Here is a 22,573-nt window from a genome sequence, read left to right on the forward strand (position 1 = left end):
TAGTTTTTGTCCTTCCTTAACTTCAGTCAGTTTTGAGTTAATTCTTCTGGTGATATATGTTCAACTATAGATTATCTAAAAAGTTTTTGCCCATTGCTGTTTCATCTGGCGTTTTGCCCCTTCGACTTTGTGGGAGATATCCCAGTACAGGCAAGTGGCCTACATTTGTGAAGTCCACTGATGGAACTTTCATCTCAATGCCTGCATATAGACAACAGTATCCCACAATGCCCCCCATGAACCATGGACCTTGCCGTTGGTGGGGAGGCTTGCGTGCCTCAGCGATACAGATGGCCATACCGTAGGTGCAACCACAACAGAGGGGTATCTGTTGAGAGGCCAGACAAACATGTGGTTCCTGAAGAGGGGCAGCAGCCTTTTCAGTAGTTGCAGGGGCAACAGTCTGGATGATTGACTGATCTGGCCTTGTAACATTAACCCAAATGGCCTTGCTGTGCTGGTACTGCAAACAGCTGAAAGCAAGGGGAAACTACAGCCGTAATGTTTCCCAAGGACATGCAGCTTTACTGTATGATTAAATGATGATGGCGTCCTCTTGGGTAAAATATTCCGGAGGTAAAATAGTCCCCCATTTGGATCTCCGGGCGGGGACTACTCAAGAGGACGTCATTATCAGGAGAAAGAAAACTGGCGTTCTACGGATCGGAGCGTGGAATGTCAGATCCCTTAATCGGGCAGGTAGGTTAGAAAATTTAAAAAGGGAAATGGATAGGTTAAAGTTAGATATAGTGGGAATTAGTGAAGTTCGGTGGCAGGAGGAACAAGACTTTTGGTCAGGTGATTACAAGGTTATAAATACAAAATCAAATATGGGTAATGCAGGAGTAGGTTTAATAATGAATAAAAAGATAGGAGTGGGGGTTAGCTACTACAAACAGCATAGTGAACGCATTATTGTGGCCAAGATAGACACAAAGCCCATGCCTACTACAGTAGTACAAGTTTATATGCCAACTAGCAATGCAGATGATGAAGAAATTGATGAAATGTATGACGAGATAAAAGAAATTATTCAGGTAGTGAAGGGAGACGAAAATTTAATAGTCATGGGTGACTGGAATTCGTCAGTAGGAAAAGGGAGAGAAGGAAACATAGTAGGTGAATATGGATTGGGGGGAAGAAATGAAAGAGGAAGCCGCCTTGTAGAATTTTGCACAGAGCATAACTTAATCATAACTAACACTTGGTTCAAGAATCATAAAATAAGGTTGTATACCTGGAAGAATCCTGGAGATACTAAAAGGTATCAGATAGATTATATAATGGCAAGACAGAGCTTTAGGAACCAGGTTTTAAATTGTAAGACATTTCCAGGGGCAGATGTGGATTCTGACCACAATATATTGGTTATGAACTGCAGATTGAAACTGAAGAAACTGCAAAAAGGTGGGAATTTAAGGAGATGGGATCTGGATAAACTGAAAGAACCAGAGGTTGTACAGAGTTTCAGGGAGAGCATAAGGGAACAATTGACAGGAATGGGGGAAAGAAATACAGTAGAATAAGAATGGGTAGCTTTGAGGGATGAAGTAGTGAAGGCAGCAGAGGATCAAGTAGGTAAAAAGACGAGGGCTAATAGAAATCCTTGGGTAACATAAGAAATATTGAATTTCATTGATGAAAGGAGAAAATATAAAAATGCAGTAAATGAAGTAGGCAAAAAGGAATACAAACGTCTCAAAAATGAGATCGACAGGAAGTGCAAAATGGCTAAGCAGGGATGGCTAGAGGACAAATGTAAGGATGTAGAGGCTTATCTCACTAGGGGTAAGATAGATACTGCCTACAGGAAAATTAAAGAGACCTTTGGAGAGAAGAGAACCACTTGTATGAATATCAAGAGCTCAGATGGAAACCCAGTTCTAAGCAAAGAAGGGAAGGCAGAAAGGTGGAAGGAGTATATAGAGGGTTTATACAAGGGCGATGTACTTGAGGACAATATTATGGAAATGGAAGAGGATGTAGAGGAAGATGAAATGGGAGAAAAGATACTGCGTGAGGAGTTTGACAGAGCACTGAAAGACCTGAGTCGAAACAAGGCCCCGGGAATAGACAACATTCCATTAGAACTACTGATGGCCTTGGGAGAGCCAGTCCTGACAAAACTCTACCATCTGGTGAGCAAGATGTATGAAACAGGCGAAATACCCTCAGACTTCAAGAAGAATATAATAATTCCAATCCCAAAGAAAGCATTTGTTGACAGATGTGAAAATTACCGAACTATCAGTTTAATATGTCACAGCTGCAAAATACTAACTCGAATTTTTTACAGACGAATGGAAAAACTAGTAGAAGTGGACCTCGGGGAAGATCAGTTTGGATTCCGTAGAAATGTTGGAACACGTGAGGCAATACTAACCTTACGACTTATCTTAGAAGAAAGATTAAGAAAAGGCAAACCTACGTTTTTAGCATTAACTGGAATATTCTCTTTCAAATTCTGAAGGTGGCAGGGGTCAAATACAGGGAGCGAAAGGCTATTTACAATTTGTACAGAAACCAGATGGCAGTTATAAGAATCGAGGGGCATGAAAGGGAAGCAGTGGTTGGGAAAGGAGTGAGACAGGGTTGTAGCCTCTCCCCGATGTTATTCAATCTGTATATTGAGCAAGCAGTAAAGGAAACAAAAGAAAAATTCGGAGTATGTATTAAAAGTCATGGAGAAGAAGTAAAAACTTTGAGGTTCGCCGGTGACATTGTAATTCTGTCAGAGACAGCAAAGGACTTGGAAGAGCAGTTGAACGGAATGGACAGTGTGTTGAAAGGAGGATATAAGATGAACATCAACAAAAGCAAAACGAGGATAATGGAATGTAGTCAAATTAAATCGGGTGATGCTGAGGGGATTAGATTAGGAAATGAGACACTTAAAGTAGTAAAGGAGTTTTGCTATTTAGGGAGTAAAATAACTGATGATAGTCGATGTAGAGAGAATATAAAATGTAGACTGGCAATGGCAAGGAAATCGTTTCTGAAGAAGAGAAATTTGTTGACATCGAGTATTGATTTAAGTGTCAGGAAGTCGTTTCTGAAAGTATTTGTATGGAGTGTAGCCATGTATGGAAGTGAAACATGGACGATAACCAGTTTGGACAAGAAGAGAATAGAAGCTTTCGAAATGTGGTGCTACAGAAGAATGCTGAAGATAAGGTGGGCAGATCACGTAACTAATGAGGAAGTATTGAATACGATTGGGGAGAAGAGAAGTTTGTGGCACAACTTGACTAGAAGAAGGGATCGGTTGGTAGGACACGTTTTGAGGCATCAAGGGATCACAAATTTAGCATTGAAGGGCAGCGTGGAGGGTAAAAATCGTAGAGGGAGACCAAGACATGATTACACTAAGCAGATTCAGAAGGATGTAGGTTGCAGTAGGTACTGGGAGATGAAGAAGCTTGCACAGGATAGAGTAGCATGGAGAGCTGCATCAAACCAGTCTCAGGACTGAAGACCACAACAACAAACATCCCACAATGAGGTCAATGGTTTCAAGAGTACAGGGGGATGTACACTGATCAGTCAGAACATTGCAGTCAGAACTTAGTAACCACCAACCCAATAGTCGGTATGTCCACCCTTGTGTCGGATAATAGCGAGGACACGTCGTGGCTTGGATGCAGTGAGGCCTTGGTAGATCGCTGGAGAGAGTGGGCACAATATTTGCAAACACAAGTCACTGAGGAGTGCGGGGAGTGGGGACAGAAACGGGGGGGGGGGGGGGGGGGGGGTGATGAACGACGATGCCACGTTCAATCACATCCCAGATGTGTCTGGATAGGTTCAGATGTGGTGAGTTGGGGGACTCGTACATAAATTGGAACTCGCCACTGTTTTCCTGCAACCACTCCATCACACTCCTGGCCTTGCGACATGGCGCATTATCTTGTTGAGAAATGCCAGTGTAGTCAGGAAATATGATCGTCATGAATGGATGTACATGGTCTGCAACTGGTGCAAAATATTCCGTGGCCATCTTGGAGCCTTGCACACCTTCACTGGACCTTTTTTTTTTTTTGGTCATCAGTCTACTGACTGGTTTGATGCGGCCCGCCACGAATTCCTTTCCTGTGCTAACCTCTTCATCTCAGAGTAGCACTTGCAACCTACGTCCTCAATTATTTGCTTGACGTATTCCAATCTCTGTCTTCCTCTACAGTTTTTGCCCTCTACAGCTCCTTCTGGTACCCTGTAAGTCATTCCCTCATGTCTTAGCAGATGTCCTATCATCCTGTCCCTTCTCCTTGTTAGTGTTTTCCACATATTCCTTTGCTCTCCGATTCTGCGTAGAACCTCCTCATTCCTTACCTTATCAGTCCACCTAATTTTCAACATTCGTCTATAGCACCGCATCTCAAATGCTTCGATTCTCTTCTGTTCCGGTTTTCCCACAGCCCATGTTTCACTACCATACAATGCTGTACTCCAGACGTACATCCTCAGAAATTTCTTCCTCAAATTAAGGCCGGTATTTGATATTAGTAGACTTCTCTTGGCCAGAAATGCCTTTTTTGCCATAGCGAGTCTGCTTTTGATGTCCTCCTTGCTCCGTCCGTCATTGGTTATTTTACTGCCTAGGTAGCAGAATTCCTTAACTTCATTGACTTCGTGACCATCAATCCTGATGTTAAGTTTCTCGCTGTTCTCATTTCTACTACTTCTCATTACTTCGTCTTTCTCCGATTTACTCTCAAACCATACTGTGTACTCATTAGGCTGTTCATTCCGTTCAGCAGATCATTTAATTCTTCTTCACTTTCACTCAGGATAGCAATGTCATCAGCGAATCGTATCATTGATATCCTTTCACCTTGTATTTTAATTCCACTCCTGAACCTTTCTTTTATTTCCATCATTGCTTCCTCGATGTACAGATTGAAGAGTAGGGGCGAAAGGCTACAGCCTTGTCTTACACCCTTCTTAATACGAGCACTTCGTTCTTGACCGTCCACTCTTATTATTCCCTCTTGGTTGTTGTACATATTGTATATGACCCGTCTCTCCCTATAGCTTATCCCTACTTTTTTCAGAATCTCGAACAGCTTGCACCATTTTATAGTGTCGAACGCTTTTTCCAGGTCGACAAATCTTATGAAAGTGTCTTGATTTTTCTTTAGCCTTGCTTCCATTATTAGCCGTAACGTCAGAATTGCCTCTCTCGTCCCTTTACTTTTCCTAAAGCCAAACTGATCGTCACCTAGCGCATTCTCAATTTTCTTTTCCAGTCTTCTGTGTATTATTCTTGTAAGCAGCTTCGATGCATGAGCTGTTAAGCTGATTGTGCGATATTTCTCGCACTTGTCAGCTCTTGCCGTCTTCGGAATTGTGTGGATGATGCTTTTCCGAAAGTCAGATGGTATATCGCCAGACTCATATATTCTACACACCAACGTGAATAGTCGTTTTGTTGCCACTTCCCCCAATGATTTTGGAAATTCTGATGGAATGTTATCTATCCCTTCTGCCCTATTTGACCGTAAGTCCTCGAAAGCTCTTTCTAATACTGGATCCCCTATCTCTTCTAAATCGACTCCTGTTTCTTCTTCTATCACATTAGACAAATCTTCACCCTCATAGAGACTTTCAATGTATTCTTTCCACCTGTCTGCTCTCTCCTCTGCATTTAACAGTGGAATTCCCGTTGCACTCTTAATGTTACCACCGTTGCTTTTAATGTCACCAAAGGTTGTTTTGACTTTTCTGTATGCTGAGTCTGTCCTTCCGACAATCATATCTTTTTCGATGTCTTCACATTTTTCTTGCAGCCATTTCGTCTTAGCTTCCTTGCACTTTCTATTTATTTCATTCCTCAGCGACTTGTATTTCTGTATTCCTGATTTTCCCGGAACATGTTTGTACTTCCTCCTTTCATCAATCAACTGAAGTATTTCATCTGTTACCCATGGTTTCTTCGCAGCTACCTTCTTTGTACCTATGTTTTCCTTCCCAACTTCTGTGATGGCCCTTTTTAGAGATGTCCATTCCTCTTCAACTGTACTGCCTACTGCGCTCTTCCTTATTGCTGTATCTATAGCGTTAGAGAACTTCAAACGTATCTCGTCATTCCTTAGTACTTCCGTATCCCACTTCTTTGCGTATTGATTCTTCCTGACTAATGTCTTGAACTTCAGCCTACTCTTCATCACTACTATATTGTGATCTGAGTCTGTATCTGCTCCTGGGTACGCCTTACAATCCAGTATCTGATTTAGGAATCTCTGTCTGACCATGATGTAATCTAATTGAAATCTTCCCGTATCTCCCGGCCTTTTCGAAGTATACCTCCTCCTCTTGTGATTCTTGAACAGGGTATCCGCTATTAGTACCTGAAACTTGTTACAGAACTCAATTAGTCTTTCTCCTATTTCATTCCTTGTTCCAAGCCCATATTCTCCTGTAACCTTTTCTTCTACTCCTTCCCCTACAACTGCATTCCAGTCGCCCATGACTATTGGATTTTCGTCCCCCTTTACATACTGCATTACCCTTTCAATATCCTCATACACTTTCTCTATCTGTTCATCTTCAGCTTGCGACGTCGGCATGTATACCTGAACTATCGTTGTCGGTGTTGGTCTGCTGTCGATTCTGATTAGAACAACCCGGTCACTGAACTGTTCACAGTAACACACCTTCTGTCCTACCTTCCTATTCATAACGAATCCTACACCTGTTGTACCATTTTCTGCTGCTGTTGATATTACCCGATACTCATCTGACCAGAAACCCTTGTCTTCCTTCCACTTCACTTCACTGACCCCTACTATATCTAGATTGAGTCTTTGCATTTCCCTTTTCAGATTTTCTAGTTTTCCTACCACGTTCAAGCTTCTGACATTCCACGCCCCGATTTGTAGAACGTTATCCTTTCGTAGATTATTCAATCTTTTTCTCATGGTAACCTCCCCCTTGGCAGTCCCCTCCCGGAGATCCGAATGGGGGACTATTCCGGAATCTTTTGCCAATGGAGAGATCATCATGACACTTCTTCAATTACAGGCCACATGTCCTGTGGATACACGTTACGTGTCTTTAATGCAGTGGTTTCCATTGCCTTCTGCATCCTCATGTCGTTGATCATTGCTGATTCTTCCGCCTTTAGGGGCAATTTCCCACCCCTAGGACAAGAGAGTGCCCTGAACCTCTATCCGCTCCTCCGCCCTCTTTGACAAGGCCGCAGAATGAGGCTGACTTCTTACGCCGGAAGTCTTCGGCCGCCAATGCTGACTATTTATCGAAATTTAGGCAGTGGCGGGGATCGAACCCGGGACCGAAGACGTTTTGATTATGAATCAAAGACGCTACGCCTAGACCACGGGTACCTACACCACTGGACCTATGGATGCCCATATGATTTTTCCCCAGAACGTAATGGAGCCGCCGCCAGTTTGTCACCGTCCTGCAGTACAGATGTCAAGGAGCTGTTCCCCTGAAAGACGACGAATTCGACCACTCCCATCGGCATGATGAAGAATGTATCAGGATTCATCAGACCATGCGACACTCTGCCGCTGCGCCAACATCCAGTGGAAAGTCAAGTACCCATTTCAGCTGCAGTTGCCGATGTCGTGGCATTAACATTGGCATATGCATAGTTCGTCGTCTGCGGAGGCCCATGTTAGGAGTGTTCGGTGCAGTGCGTGCCCACACTTCTACTCTGGCCAGCATTAAAGTCTGATGTTCGTTCCACCACAGTTCGCCACCTCTCCTGTTTTACCAGTCTGCCTAGCCTACGACGTCCGACACCTCTAATGAGGGGTGGGCACTCAACCCCGCGACGTCTGTACGTGGTTTCACCTTGGTTTCACAGGAAATAAATAGAAAAAGTTGAAAAAAGGATGCTCTCTTCACCTGTGACTTATGATCTTCAGACAAGCTGAATTTCAAGTCGTGATCGCTGCCACGAGTGCTATGAGCTGCTTAGTATGCATCCCTTTTCCCGAAGCTCATATGCTTAATATGCAATAACAGCTTTTTATTCTTCTTCTCCTTCCTCTTATTCTTTTAAGAAATGGAACATCTCCTGCAACGAACAACTCTGCATCTAGTAGGCATCAATAACACAGCATCCCGATCGTGGAAATTAAAAAAGCCTATGACCACGAATCTCATTCGGGCTCCACTGCTAAGTGATACCATTCAGCTACATCCATCTGCTTTCTATCTCACTAACCTTACATCCACCTGCTTCCTATCTCACTAACTGGCCAGCGTGATGTACAGTAAATACCGTCCACTTTCACGTCTTTCACGAAACTCGCGTTTTTCCTGACGATTCATTCTATCAACGCTCATTTACCTTCTGTAGACAGCTGTGGTCCCGAAACCAATACCTTCCGTAGAACTCTACGATGTGTTGATGACGCTGACTTCCTTGCCGTCCATCCCACCTGCAAAACTCTCAGCTGCGCGCGGATCTCAAAACCTTCAATTCCTCATGTAACTAAGGGTACCTAACCATCAACGCTGCTGTAGGTCAGGCAATAATCATGAGGGATAATAAAAGAACTTTCCGCTTCCGAAACTTCTAAACATAAGGATACATAACCGCAGGATTTAACTCATTAAAAAACTAAAAGGTTATGTCTTTATGTCTAATACCCGGTCAAAAATTAACTGTGTATTCTTACACATCACGCAAACGATAACCCATAACGGGTTAGAATTGCTAACCGGCAGAACATTGCCATCATCTGCTGTCACAGAGTCCCATGCTCACCTACACCGTTGTTACTTGACTCTGAGGTCTTACCCCCCACTGAAACTTTAATGACACAGACTACAGCTTGCGTTCCATCAACAACAACACTGCTCCAACGACAGCGTTTATCAGTTCACAAAATCTCTATGCCTCCATAAATACCTAGAACATCTTTCTGTCCTCACACCTCACTATACCACCCATCCATGTGAACATTGACCAGCTGCCAAACCTCTGCCATCACGTCTTCCCATCTTTAATCTATACACCCTCTACTCCCTTTACAAAAATAAGTTTGACACACCGCCTCGCGCTAACTAGATTGCGCAGTTATTACTTACAGTTACTAAGTCTATAGACAACAATCCACATTACTCTCGCTAATCAATCTCCAGAAATCTTCAGGCTAGTCATCAGACCCTTCCCGCAAACACATCGCATTCTATTTGCAAATGGTATCCTGCTCAATCCCATATCCACACCCTTTATCCTCCGACGTGATCTGTTAGGACAATCATCGCAGTCATCTCTGTATCATACAGAAATAGTCATCTCTGTATCATACAGAAATAATCGACGTTATCAAAAGCCAGTACTGTTTCATGGTCTTTTTCTTTATTTATGTGCTTCTCACTGTTTTGGAAGGGAAGGCTGAATGAAGACACGGAGTCATGCAGCTGCAAGCCGCTTTTGAAAAAAGATTTTTAAAAATCAAGCAAACAGCTAGATACAAACATTGTGCAATCGGACGCGTGTCTGCAATATCTTGCCGACAACATCTAACAGAATAAACAAAGTGGTTACTTAATAAATAACAATGTGAAACTAACGCACGATTACAGAGTTGTTTTTCTGTAGTTACCAATGCAGATGGAAATCTTTCTTTTTTACGTTAACTGTCATTTGTATTCAAGATGTAGTACTCTCGTCCAACCTAGCAAGCTGGCCTTTTGCATTCTGCAAAGGAAGGGTCGATATATTGAGTCGCCGCCCGTTTGCTAAAGGCGGAGACGATGGCCTTGGCCTTTCGCGCAGCTACAGATTTCGCAGTTACCGAATATTGGGGCTAGCATAGCAATATATCACCACTGATTGCCTTAGCAGCCAGCTGACTTGTGACAACAAAACTGACTGTGAGATCAGTGCTACTACTGAGTAACAGTTGCGATGGTTTTTACTCCGTAACATGGGCTTTTAATGCATCTGCTACATAAGGAGCAGAATAAAATATTGATGATGATGTTTGGTTTGTAGGGCGCTGAACTGCGTGGTCATCAGCGCCCGTACATAGTCCCAATTTTTTCGCAGTCCAATTTTTTACACAGACCAATCTATTCACTGTCACGAATGGTGATGAAGATGATGAAATGATGAGGACAACACAAACACCCAGTCCCCGGGCAGAGAAAATTCCAAACCCGGTCTGGAATCGACCCCGACACCCAGAGGCAGCAACTCTAGCCACCAGACCACGAGCTGCGGACAGAATCAAATATTCACGGTGATGACAGTGGGCAGAGTTCGCTTGCATACCAGTAACTGCACACATAAGATACCAAATGAAGACCCAGAAGCCTTAAAGAAGCGTCGCTGGTGGGCGTGCTACACGGTAATTAGAAAATGCTTCTGACTTCCGCAGCGGCCATAGCACCTGACTATGCGAGTAATTAGTGATCAAAAGTATCCAGACACCTGGCTGAAAAAGAATTACAAGTTCTTGGCGCCCTGCATCGTTAATGCTGGAATTCAGTATGGTGTTGGCCCACCCTTAGTCTTGGTGACAGCTTCCACTCTCGCAGGCATTGGTTCAGTCAGGTGCTGGAAGGTTTCTTGGGAAATGGCAGCCCATTCTTCACGGAGTGCTGCACTGAGGAGAGGTATCGACGCCGGTCGGTGAGGCCTGGCACGAAGTCGACGTTCCAAAGCATCCCACAGGTGTTCCATAGGATTCATGTCAGGACTCTGTGCTGGCCAGTCCATTACAGGGGCGTTATTGTCGTGTAATCACTCCGTCACAGACCGTGCATTATGAACAGGTGCTCAATCGTATTGAAAGATGCAATCGCCATCCTCGAATTGCTCTTTAACAGTGGGAAGCAAGATGGTGCTTAAAACATCAATGTAGGCTTGTGCTGTGATAGTGCCACGCAACAGAACAAGGGTAGCAAGCCCCCTGCATGAAAAACACGACGACACCATAGCACCATAGCCTCCGAATTTTACTGTTGGCACTACACACGCTGGCAGATGACGGTCACCGGGCATTCGCCATACCCACAAAAAAAATGGTTCAAACGGCTCTGAGCACTATGGGACTTAACATCTGTGGTCATCAGTCCCCTAGAACTTAGAACTACTTAAACCTAGCTAACCTAAGGACATCACACACATCCATGCCCGAGGCAGGATTCGAGCCTGCGACCGTAGCAGTCGCGCGGTTCCGGACTGAGCGCCTAGAACCGCGAGACCACCGCGGCCGGCGCCATACCCACATCCTGTTATCGGATCGCCACATTGTGCACCGTGAAACGTCACTCCACACATCGTTTTTTCCACTGTTGAATCGTCTAATGTTTACGCTCCTTACACCAAGAGAGGCGTCGTTTGGCATTTACCGGCGTGAAGTGTGGCTTATGAGCAGTCGCTCGACCATGAAATCCAAGTTTTCTCACCTCCCGCCTAACTGTCATAGTACTTGTAATGGATCCCGATGCAGTTTGGAATTCCTGTTGGATAGATGTCTGCCTATTACACATTACAATCCTCTTCAGCTGTCGGCGGTCTCCGTCAGTCAACATAAGAGGTCGACCTGTACGCTTTTGTGCTGTACGTGTCCCATCATGTTTCCACTTCACTATCACATAGGGGACAGTGGACCTAGGGATGTTCAGGAGTGTGGAAATCTCGGATACAGACGTAAGACACAAAGTGACACCCAATCACCTGACCACATTCGAAGTCCGGGAGTTCCACGGAACGCCCCAATCTGCTCTCTCACGATGAACGAGCGTTTGCCCCTTGCTGGGCAGGTCCGGCCGCCTTGGTGCAGGTCTTATTACATTCGACGCCACATTTGGCGAACTGCGCGCCGGATGCGGATGAAATGATGATGACGACAGCACAACACCCAGTCCCTGAACGGAGAAAATCCCCGACCCAGCCCGGAATCGAACCCAGACCCGTCGGACGGCAATCCGTCACGCTGACAGCTATCGGGGCGGACCTCTCTCACGATGTCTAATGACTATTGAGGTCGCTGATACGGAGTACCTGGCAGTAAGTGGCTGCACAATGCACCTAACATGAAAAACAATTGTTTTTGGGGGTGTCCGGATACTTTTGATCACATAGTGTATAGTAATGATGTGACTACGAAACTAAAAATTACAAAAAATTTGTAAAGAATATTGACTCTCAAAACTAGTGACAGCCAACAAAATTCAGAGAACGTTACGAGAGTGGGTCCACAAATGGGTCGAGTACGTACTCTATCTGATCAAACGTGACCGGGCGCCCCTTTGTAATGTGGAACTGATCACTAGATGTCACGTGATGCGGATCCGCTAGTATAAAAGGAGACGGGGAGTGTTGTGTTGTCAATAGAGAAGCATTAACAGCACAGTGGGTCGTTCCGGAGAGCTCAATAACTTCGAACGTGGGCTATTCAATGAATGCCACCTAACTGACCCATCTGGGACATTTAAACTCTTCTAAAGCTGTCCAAGTCGACTGTTGGTGACGGGATTGTGAAGAGGAAACGCGATGGAGCAGCCACAGCTAAACCGAGACCAGACAGACCTCATGTACTGAAAGACAGGTACGTCGAACAATAGGGTCGGTTGTTGTAAAAAATGAGCGTAAGGAGTCACTCGTATGCTTCAAAGCGCAACCGGCAAACTATTTTGCAATGAGTGTCAGTAATAACAGTGGAGTACAATGTTCGAGCGCCTCCTTATAAGCTACACTTTTGTGTAGTCAAAGCGACGATTGAGATGGTGTAAAGAGTGACGGTATTGGATAAGGGATGGCTCGAAACTAGTGGAATGATGAATCACGTTTACTCAGTGATTACCACAAATCATTATCACCAGTTACTGGACTTGTACTGCACACTGGATTTCTCCGCTAACGCTGCTGTGTTTACGAGTCGACCAGCCTTTTTTTCCGGATTCCCCTCCTGTGCCAACCTCTTCATCTAAGAGTAGCACTTGCAACCTACGTCCTCAATTATTTGCTGGATTTATTCCAGTCTCTGTCTTCCCCTACAGCTTTTACTTTCTACTGCTCCCTCTAGTATAATGGAATTAATTCCCTGATGTCTTAACAGATGTCCTATCATCCTGTCTTCTCCTCTTGTCAGTGTTTTCCGCGAATCCCCTTTCTCTCTGATTCTGCTCAGAAGCTCCTCATTCATTGCGCTATCAGTCCACCTAATTTTCAGATTCGTCTCAGCGAATCATCACTGAGACATAGCATGGCGTTGTGTACGGCTCTCCTTTAAGTGTCAATTCTATATTTGCATGACAACACTAGCAGCAGTCTAAATTTACATATAGTATTCAGGGTGATTTTTCCCACATAGTACAAACTGTAGGGATTGATCGACGAGAGGGTACGGAACAAAAAAGGTCTAATGAACTTATGTCCGTAAATGCATGATTTCCATGCTAGAGACCATTTACTCAATCATACCTTGTTACAGAGACTGCAGTCTAATATGCGCTGTACCAGCAGCCACAACTACAGAATGCATCGCTTCCTCCTAGAGGGTGGTACTGTTTCTCATACATCATGCCCTAGTCAGTTTTGTCACTGGTTTCTTTACCAGGCAACCACGATTCCGGGGTTTGTGTTATCCATCCTGTTAGCAGACGAGGCCACCATTAAGCGGAGTGGTATCTTCAATTTTCGTAAGCCATCTGTGGGACAGTATGCAGAACCCTCATAATATGGTGACAGCGAATCATCAGCATCGGTGCAGCTGGAATCTGTGGGACGGGATAATTGGCGATCGCATTTTGAAACCAGTCTTTTTTCCATGTCGCCTAACAGTCCGGAACTATTGGCGCTTAATGCAGGTGACTTTGCTTCTCCTGCTGGAAGAAGTGCCATTCATGATTCGAAGGGTTACGTGGCTGCTATATGACGCTGCTCCAGCCCACCTCGCAGTTAACGTCTGGACGCATCTCAATCGTGTATTCCCTGGTCGATGGATCGGACGAGGAGCTCCAGTTGCATGGCCTGTTCGTTTACCGGATCTCAAAGCGTGTGATTTGTGGTTATGATAACATCTCAAAAGTATCATGTATGCAGGACCCATTCCAGACGTGGAGACACTGGAGCAGCTTATTCATGCTGCCTTTGTTCGGATGGTTATGAGACCATCTCAGAAGAGCCCATTCCAGATGCGGAAACGCTGCAACAGCATATTTATGCTGCCTTGACACTGTTCGGATGTAGCGTGACCGATGTGAACGTGTGAGACAGAAGATGCGTCGAGGCACATGGAAACCGTTTTCAACACCTACTGTAACTGTGGCTGCATGGTACAGCGCGTATTAGACCACAGTCTCCGTAAGAACATAGACTGAATAAATGGTCTCTAGCATGGAATCCATGCATTTGCAGACGTAAGTACATTAGACCTTTCTTGTTCCGTATCCTCTCATAGATCAATCCCTAGAGATTGTACATGATTGAAAAATCACCCTGCATACTCTGCAAGCCACTGTGTGGTGCATGGCGGAGATTATCTCGTACCATTTTCTTTTCCTGGCCCACTCGCGAATGACGTGAGGAAAAAACGACTATCTATTCGCATCCGTACGAGCCCTAATTTGTCTTGTCTTCGTAGTACTTACATGAAATTCCATCGGCTGCAGAAGAATCTTTTGCAGTAAGCTGCAAATGTCGGTTCCCTAAATTTTCTCAATAGTGTTTTGTGAAAAAAAAAAACGTCGTCTTCCCGCCAGAGATTCCAATTTGAATTCACGAAACATCTCTGTAATAGTAGTGTGCTGATGGAACGTACGGTAATAAATGTAGCAGCCCACCCCTGGATTGCTTCAGTATCTTCCTTTAATACGACCTGGTGGAGATCCCACTAGCCTGGTACAGTCGAATTACGACACATGCTGGTTGACCGTTCTTCTCCTTAGAAGTGGCCCAATACGATCTTCTCAGGAACACACTACAATGAAATGCGTTTTCTGGATGAGAAATTGTCTGCCGTAACTACTGGAGTTCGACAAAGATATGAAAATGTGCTTGGACATAAACGTATATGTTAGCGAAGCCTCCAGATTGCTCTGTTGCATATGGCCACAGACGGACCTGTGCAATGTCTTCAATACGTTGCAAGTGTCAGTCGTGCTGAAAACAGTGTTCTGTGCAGTCGTAAGTATGTTATTTCGGCGTGCTTGTATGTTGGTTGCTTCTGTAACCAAGGTAGCGGAAGTATTTGGCGTTTCTAGAGGCACCGTATCGAAGATTCATATAGGGATAGCGGAACACATCATGCGCTATGTCACAACGCGGACGAAAATGTGTCTTGAGAGTTCGTATAGGACGGTCGTTGATGAGAATTTTGACGAAAAATAAGAAGACGACAGCTGCAAAAGGCACCGCATAAGTAAATGTCGCACTCGTGAACACTGTCAAAAAATGGTTCAAATGGCTCTGAGCACTATGGGACTTAACATCTGAGGTCATCAGTCCCCTAGAACTTAGAACTACTTAAACCTAACTAACCTAAGGACATCACACACATTCATGCCCGAGGCAGGATTCAAACCTGCGACCGTAGCGGTCGCGCGGCTCCAGACTGAAGCGCCTAGAACCGCTCGGCCACACCGGCCGGCTGAACACTGTCAGCGTTGGAAAAACACGAAGGGAGCTCCATAAGCGGAGAATTGCGCAACAAGTTGGAATTCCAGAACCATACATCAGTGACACAAGCGCCTGTACAAGGAAAACGTGGTGCCAAAGCCATAAAATTTGGACTATGGAACAATGGAAGAATGTCATTTGGTCGGATGACTCTTGTTTCACACTGCTTCTAACTTCTGGCCGAGTTTACATCCCAAGAGCGGAACACAGTGGGGGTTCGGTGATGATGTTGGCAGCCATATCGTGGTATTCCTTCAGCCCCTTGGTTACTCTGGAAGGCAGCGATATTGCCAAGGATTATATGACAATTTTGGCTGATGAGGTCCACCGCATGCTACAATGTTTCGTCCCTAACGGTGATGCGGCGTTCCAAGGCAACAGAGCGCCTATTCACACAGGTCGCATCGTCCGGGACTGGTTTTGTGAGCACAAGTACGAATTTTCGCATCTGCCCTGGCCACTACAGTCACCAGATCTCAATATTATTGAGCCTTTGTGGCATCCTTGGAGAGAAGAATGTTTGATCGTTATCCACTGTACACTATCACCGTTTCCTGAACTTTCCACTGTTTTGCACTAAGAATAGTATAACATTCCCGTTTGAAAGATACACGACCTGAATAAAAAAAACTTTTCGAGTTTGCATCTGCGTCAAGTGACTAAAATTACACATCTTTCGGCCAAGCAGTCGTTGGCCGTTGTCAAGTGATATGACTGCCAGTGGGCTGTTAGTACGCCCCACAAATACACTAACTGCCATCTGAGACGTCACTGGCGTTCGTGGCATCTCCATATATGGGCATACGTTGACTCGGCGTTCGATGCGCCAGCTTCAGCAGCACAGTCGCTGGATCACACCCCGCAATGAGCTGCAGGCCACTGTCTCCATTGAGTGTGTTATCGGTGATCTTTATTTCGATGGCTTGTTTCATTACACAATCCCAGAAGCCGTCAGTGCGAGCCGCGACAGAGGTTTCGTAAAATTTTATCTAGTGACCGTTTTCTAAAGCATGCTCAGCTAAATCGGATTTATCGGGGTAGGCTAGGCGATAAAACATCTTGTGCTTCTTCCTGCGTTGTCCCACAGTGCGTACTGTTCGCCCGATGTAGGACTGGCCACACTCGCAAGATAATCTTGCACATCCCACGTGTTCTGAGTCCTGCTGCGTCTTTAACTGTTCTCAGTGAGTGACGCATTTTTATCGGAGGCCTGGAGATGCATTTGGTCCTGTGACTTTTCAGCAGGCGGATTACCTTGTCCAACACGGAGCCACAGAACGGCAAGAAAGCAAGTGTCTTCTCCTGCTCATCGTCGGTGGTCTCACTATGATTTTTGCTTGAAATCACTTCATTTATTTCATGAACGTTATAGTTGTTGTCCCTCAAAATCTTGCGTAGGTGGTTCAGCTCATAAAGCACGTTATCAGTATCTGATATTATTCTTGCACGATGCGCCAGCGTGTGTAAGTGCGCTTCTGTGCTGAGTGACGGTGCCTGATGGCGATCAAGTACAGATCGGTGTGGGTACGTTTTCTATAGACGCAGTGGCCAAGGCAACCACTTCGTTTGCTGCGAACGACGACGTCGAGGAACCGCAACGCATTGTCTTTTTCTAATTTTGTAGTTTTAACCACTTGACGAGGCTGGAAACCCGAGAACTTTTTGCTCAAAGTTACCGCCACGACAGTCTGCATTCTTGCATACAGGACCTTATACAGGGTGTTCCCGTTAGACCGTGCAAAAATGTAACAGGACATACAGAATGCTCCAATGAGGAATTTGAGGTAGGGAACCTGGGTTTGGGGAAGCCAGCTTAAGCAGATATGGAAGTAAACTGATCTACTGTTTTCTCTAGCATTACTGTTTCCGAGCTTATTTACAACTGACATGCGTACAAGTTTACACATACTGTGCTGTTTATTTAAATGTACATTTTTTTATTTCCTGCAAGAAAACGAGGGGGACAAGTCTGGTTACTAAAAAGTGTTTCCCGGCCGCTGGACTGGAAGGGGAGGTCCTATTCCACGGCCTGCGAGGTCACCTGACCCGAACCCTCTAGATTATTTCCTGTGGGGTATCTTAAAAGTCACTTGGGTACGAGACCGCAGTGGATACGGAGGTGGAATTAGATGCAGAATTGTAGCTCCCTGTGATGTGATTGCCAGCCGGAGTGGCCGTGCGGTTCTCGGCGCTACATTCTGGAGCCGAGCGACCGCTACGGTCGCAGGTTCGAATCTTGCCTCGGGCATGGATGTCTGTGATGTCCTTAGGTTAGTTACGTTTAATTAGTTCTAAGTTCTAGGCGACTGATGACCTCAGAAGTTAAGTCGCATAGTGCTCAGAGCCATTTGAACCATTTGTGATGTGATTAGAAACACAACAGGGATATTTGTCAGAATCTTTTTCGCCGAAGACATGCTTGCATTGAGGTTGATCGCCATCAGTTTCACCACATGTTGTAAGATACAGTCCAAATAGTACGTTCATCGGGTCAGTGATGGTATTTGGGAGTTCACTGTAGCCGATGTAAATGAATACGAACACAGTAGTGTGATTTTATTCCTATCATCTCCTTAAGTTGGCTTCTCCGACCCCGGTTCCCTATCTCAAATTGTTCAGCGGAGCATCCTCTATGTCCTGTTGAATTTTTGCATGCACTTACGGGAACACCTTGTATATCCATTCCGAGACTAGGTGTTTTGAAGGCCGGAGGTTTTCCTACAACGCATTAGACGTCGTGATATGTCATGTTCATGGTGTTTCCACGTTTTTGTCCAACCATATACTTTGTGCTCTTGCACTGAAATGCTAATTATTTGTTTTGTTCATGATGTTTCCACGTTTTTGTCCAACCATATACTTTGTGCTCTTGCACTGAAATGCTAATTATTTGTCTACCCAAGCACGTAATACACTCCGTGCCAGTTTGACGTTTGCTGCATGTTGCATCTAGTATTAATTATTATGGCCGTGAGTGTGTATTCATTTCGTGTCAGTGAAATTACACCGAAGAGCCAAAGAAACAGGTTCACCTGCCTAATATCGTGTAGGGCCCCTGCGAGCACGCGGAAATGACGCAACAGGACGTGGTATGGACACGACTAATGTCTGAAGTAGTGCTGCATGGAATTGACACCATGAATCCTGCAGGGCTGTCCATAAATCCGTAAGAGTACGAGAGGGTGGAGATCTCTTCTGAACAGCACGTTGAAAGCCATCCCAGATATGCTCAATAATGTTCATGCCTGGTGAGTCTGGTGGCCGGGGGAAGTGTTTAAACTCTGAAGAGTGTTCCTGGAGCCACTCTGGAGCAATTCTGGACGCGTGGGGTGTCGCATTGTCCTGCTGGAACTACCCAAGTCCGTCGGAATGCTCAGTAGACGTGAATGGATACAGGTAATCATACAGGATGCTTACGTACGTGTCACCTGTCAGAGTCGTATCTAGACGTACCAGGGGCCCCGTATCACTCCAACTGCAAACGCTCCACACCATTACAGAATCTCCAGCAGCTTGAACACTCACTTGCTGCCATGCAGAGTCCGTGGATTGGTGAGGTTGTCTCCATACCTTTACACTTCCATCCGCTCGATACAATTTGAAACGAGTCTCGTCCGATCAGGCAACAGGCAACACGTTTTCAGCCATTAACATGTCGGTGTTGACGGGTCCAAGCTTGGCGTAAAACTTGGTGTCGTGCAGTCATCAAGGGTACACCAGTGGGCCTTCGGCTCCGAAAGCCCATATCGATGATATTTCGTAGAATGGTTCGCACGCTGACACTTGTTGATGGCCCAGCACTGAAATCTGCAGCAATTTGCGGAAGGGTTGCACTTCTGTTACATTGAACGATTCTCTTGAGTCGTCGTTGGTCCCGTTCTTGCAGTATCTTTTTCTGGCCGCAGTGATGTAGGAGATTTGATATTTTATCGGATTCCTGATATTGACGGTACACTCGTGAAACTGTCATACCGGAGAATACCCACTCCATCCCTCCCTCGAAGATGCTGTGTCCCATTGCTCGTCGCCGACTATAACACCACGTTCAGACTCACTTATATCTTGATAACCTGCCGTTGTAGCAGCAGTAACCTATGTAACAACTGCGCCAGATACTTGTTGTCTTGTACAGGGTGGTCCATTGATAGTGACCGGGCCAAATATCTCACGAAACAAGCGTCAAACGAAAAATCTACAAAGAATGAAACTTGTCTAGCTTGAAGGGGGAAACCAGATGGCGCTATGGTTGGCCCGCTAGATGGCGCTGCCATAGGTCAAACGGATATCAACTGCGTTTTTTTTTAATAGGAACCCCCAATTTTTATTACATATTCGTGTAGTACGTAAAGAAATATGAATGTTTTAGTTGGACCACTTTTTTCGCTTTGTGATAGATGGCGCTGTAATAGTCACAAACATATGGCTCACAATTTTAGCCGAACAGTTGGTAACAGGTAGGTTTCTTAAGTTAAAATACAGCACGTAGGTACGTTTCAACATTTTATTTCGGTTGTTCCAATGTGATACATGTACCTTTGTGAACTTTTCATTTCTGAGAACGCATGCTGTTACAGTGTGATTGCCTGTAAATACCACATTAATGCAATAAATGCTCAAAATGATGTCCGTCAACCTCAATGCATTTGGCAATACGTGTAACGACATTCCTCTCAACAGTGGGTAGTTCGCCTTCCGTAATGTTCGCACATGCATTGGCAATGCGCTGACGCATGTTGTCAGGCGTTGTCGGTGGATTATGATAGCAAACATCTTACTACTTTCCCCACAGAAAGAAATCCGAGGACGTCAGATCCGGTGAACATGCGGGCCATGGTATGGTGCTTCGACGACGAATCCACCTGTCATGAAATATGTTATTCAATACCGCTCCAACCGGAGGCGAGCTATGTGCCGGACATCCATCATGTTGGAAGTACATCGCCATTCTCTCATGAAGTGAAACATCTTGTACTAAATCGGTAGAACATTACGTAGGAAATCAGCAGACATTGCACCATTTAGATTGCCATCGATAAAATGGGGGCCAATTATCCTTCCTCCCATAATGCCGCACCATACATTAACCCGCCAAGGTCGCTGATGTTCCACTTGTCGCAGCCATCGTGGATTTTCCGTTGCCCAATAGTGCATATTATGCCGGTTCACGTTACCGCTGTTGGTGAATGACGCTTCGTCGCTAAATAGAACACGTGCAAAAAATCTGTCATCGTCCTGTAATTTCTCTTGTGCCCAGTGGCAGAACTGTACACGACGTCCAAAGTCGTCGGCATGCAATTCCTGGTGCAATCGATGTTGATGTAGCATGTAGCATTCTCAACACCGATGTTTTTGAGATTCCCGATTCTCGCGCAATTTGTCTGCTACTGATGTGCGGATTAGCCGTGGCAGCAGCTAAAACATCTACTTGGGAATCATTATTCATTGCAGGTCGTGGTTGACGTTTCCCACATGGCTGAACACTTTCTGTTTCCTTAAATAGCGTAACTATCCGGCGAACGGTCCGGACACTTGGATGATGTCGTCCAGGATATCGAACAGCATACATAGCACACGCCCGTTGGGCATTTTGATCACAATAGCCGTACATCAACACGATATCAACCTTTTCCACGATTGGTAAATGGTCCATTTTAACACGGGTAATGTATCACGAAACGAATACCGTCCGCACTGGCGGAATGTTACGTGATACCACGTACTTATACGTTTTGTGACTATTATAGCGCCATCTACCCCAAAGCGAAAAAAGTGGTCCAATTGAAACGTTCATATTGCTTTACGTACTACATGAATATGTAATAAAAATGGGGATTCCTATTTAAAAAAAAAAAAAACACAGTTGATATCCGTTTGACCTATGGTAGCGGTATCTAGCAGGCCAACCATAGCGCCATCTGGTTTCCCCCTTCAAGCTAGACAAGTTTCGTTCTTTGTAGTTTTTTCGTTTGACGCTTATTTCGTGAGATATTTGGCCCGGTCACGATCAATGGACCACCCTGTATACGCTTTGTGGATCGTAGCGTCGTATTGTGCCTATTTACACATTTGTGTATTTGAGTACGCGTGTCTGCGCCAGTTTCTTTCGCGCTTCAGTGTAGTTGGCCCTCTGAGCGTGACACGCGACTCTTGTGTGCTGTTGCAGCGACGTTCGCGATGTTCACGCTGACCATCATGCACTTCAAGCGGGCGCAGGGGCGCGCGGCGCGCGTCGACTCGCTGTGCGTGGGCCAGGGCGCGGACGAGGCGTCGCTGCTGACGGACGGCGTGTCGCCGAGCGGCGCGGCGCTGGAGCGGCGCCAGCTGCGCCTGGACGCGGCCGTGCTGCGCGCGCGCCTCTTCGCGCCCGGCTGGAGCGTCGACCTGGGCTGGGGCGGCGTGGCGCTGTGCGCCGTCGCCGCCGTGCTCTGGCTGCTGCTGTCCAAGATCATGCGCTACCGCAGCCCGCTCGCCTCGCTGCTGCCCGCATAGCGACCCGCCGGAGGGGGGAGGCCGCGCCGCAGCGTCAGCGCGCCCGTCAGCGTCTGACCGCCGGCGCGGCTCGCCGCAGCGTTCCGCCGCTTCTCTGCTTACCCGACGCTCCCTGCCCGGCAACGGACACCATTCGACGACCAAACACTGCTCGGACAGTTTGCGAACCCGAAGCCGATTGCGAGTGATCGACGTCAATATCTGCACTACAGTGGACAGAAAATAATAAGTCTGCCACCTCGCCGACAAGCAATAATCATAATCCGATAAAAATTACTTGTTAGTTGCCGACCGAGTGTACAATGTATACATCCAAGCACTTACTAAACTATTTCGGGCTATCGTGTCGTGTTCGGATGGATTTCTTGCAGAAACCCAACTTTTTGTCTCCCGTTACGGAGCTTCTAGCTTCTATCAAGTTTCGTTTCACAGCCCGGCTCACCACTGACTTAACAAGGAGACGGCACGACCGTG

General features: G+C 45.7%; 1 protein-coding gene across 1 annotated transcript in view; it reads left to right on the top strand.

Annotated features, from left to right (window-relative positions):
- The window catches only part of LOC124775739, a 300,224-nt gene extending 278,125 nt beyond the window's left edge, over window positions 1-22,099 (top strand). Inside the window, exon 4 of the mRNA XM_047250568.1 lies at window positions 21,774-22,099. Within this exon, the coding sequence (XP_047106524.1) occupies window positions 21,774-22,099 (326 nt within the window). The remainder of the gene's footprint in view (window positions 1-21,773) is intronic.
- The last annotated feature ends 474 nt before the right edge of the window (window positions 22,100-22,573 follow it).

The sequence above is a fragment of the Schistocerca piceifrons genome, chromosome 2 (assembly GCF_021461385.2).
Source record: "Schistocerca piceifrons isolate TAMUIC-IGC-003096 chromosome 2, iqSchPice1.1, whole genome shotgun sequence".
NCBI classification, from domain to species: Eukaryota; Metazoa; Arthropoda; class Insecta; order Orthoptera; family Acrididae; genus Schistocerca; species Schistocerca piceifrons.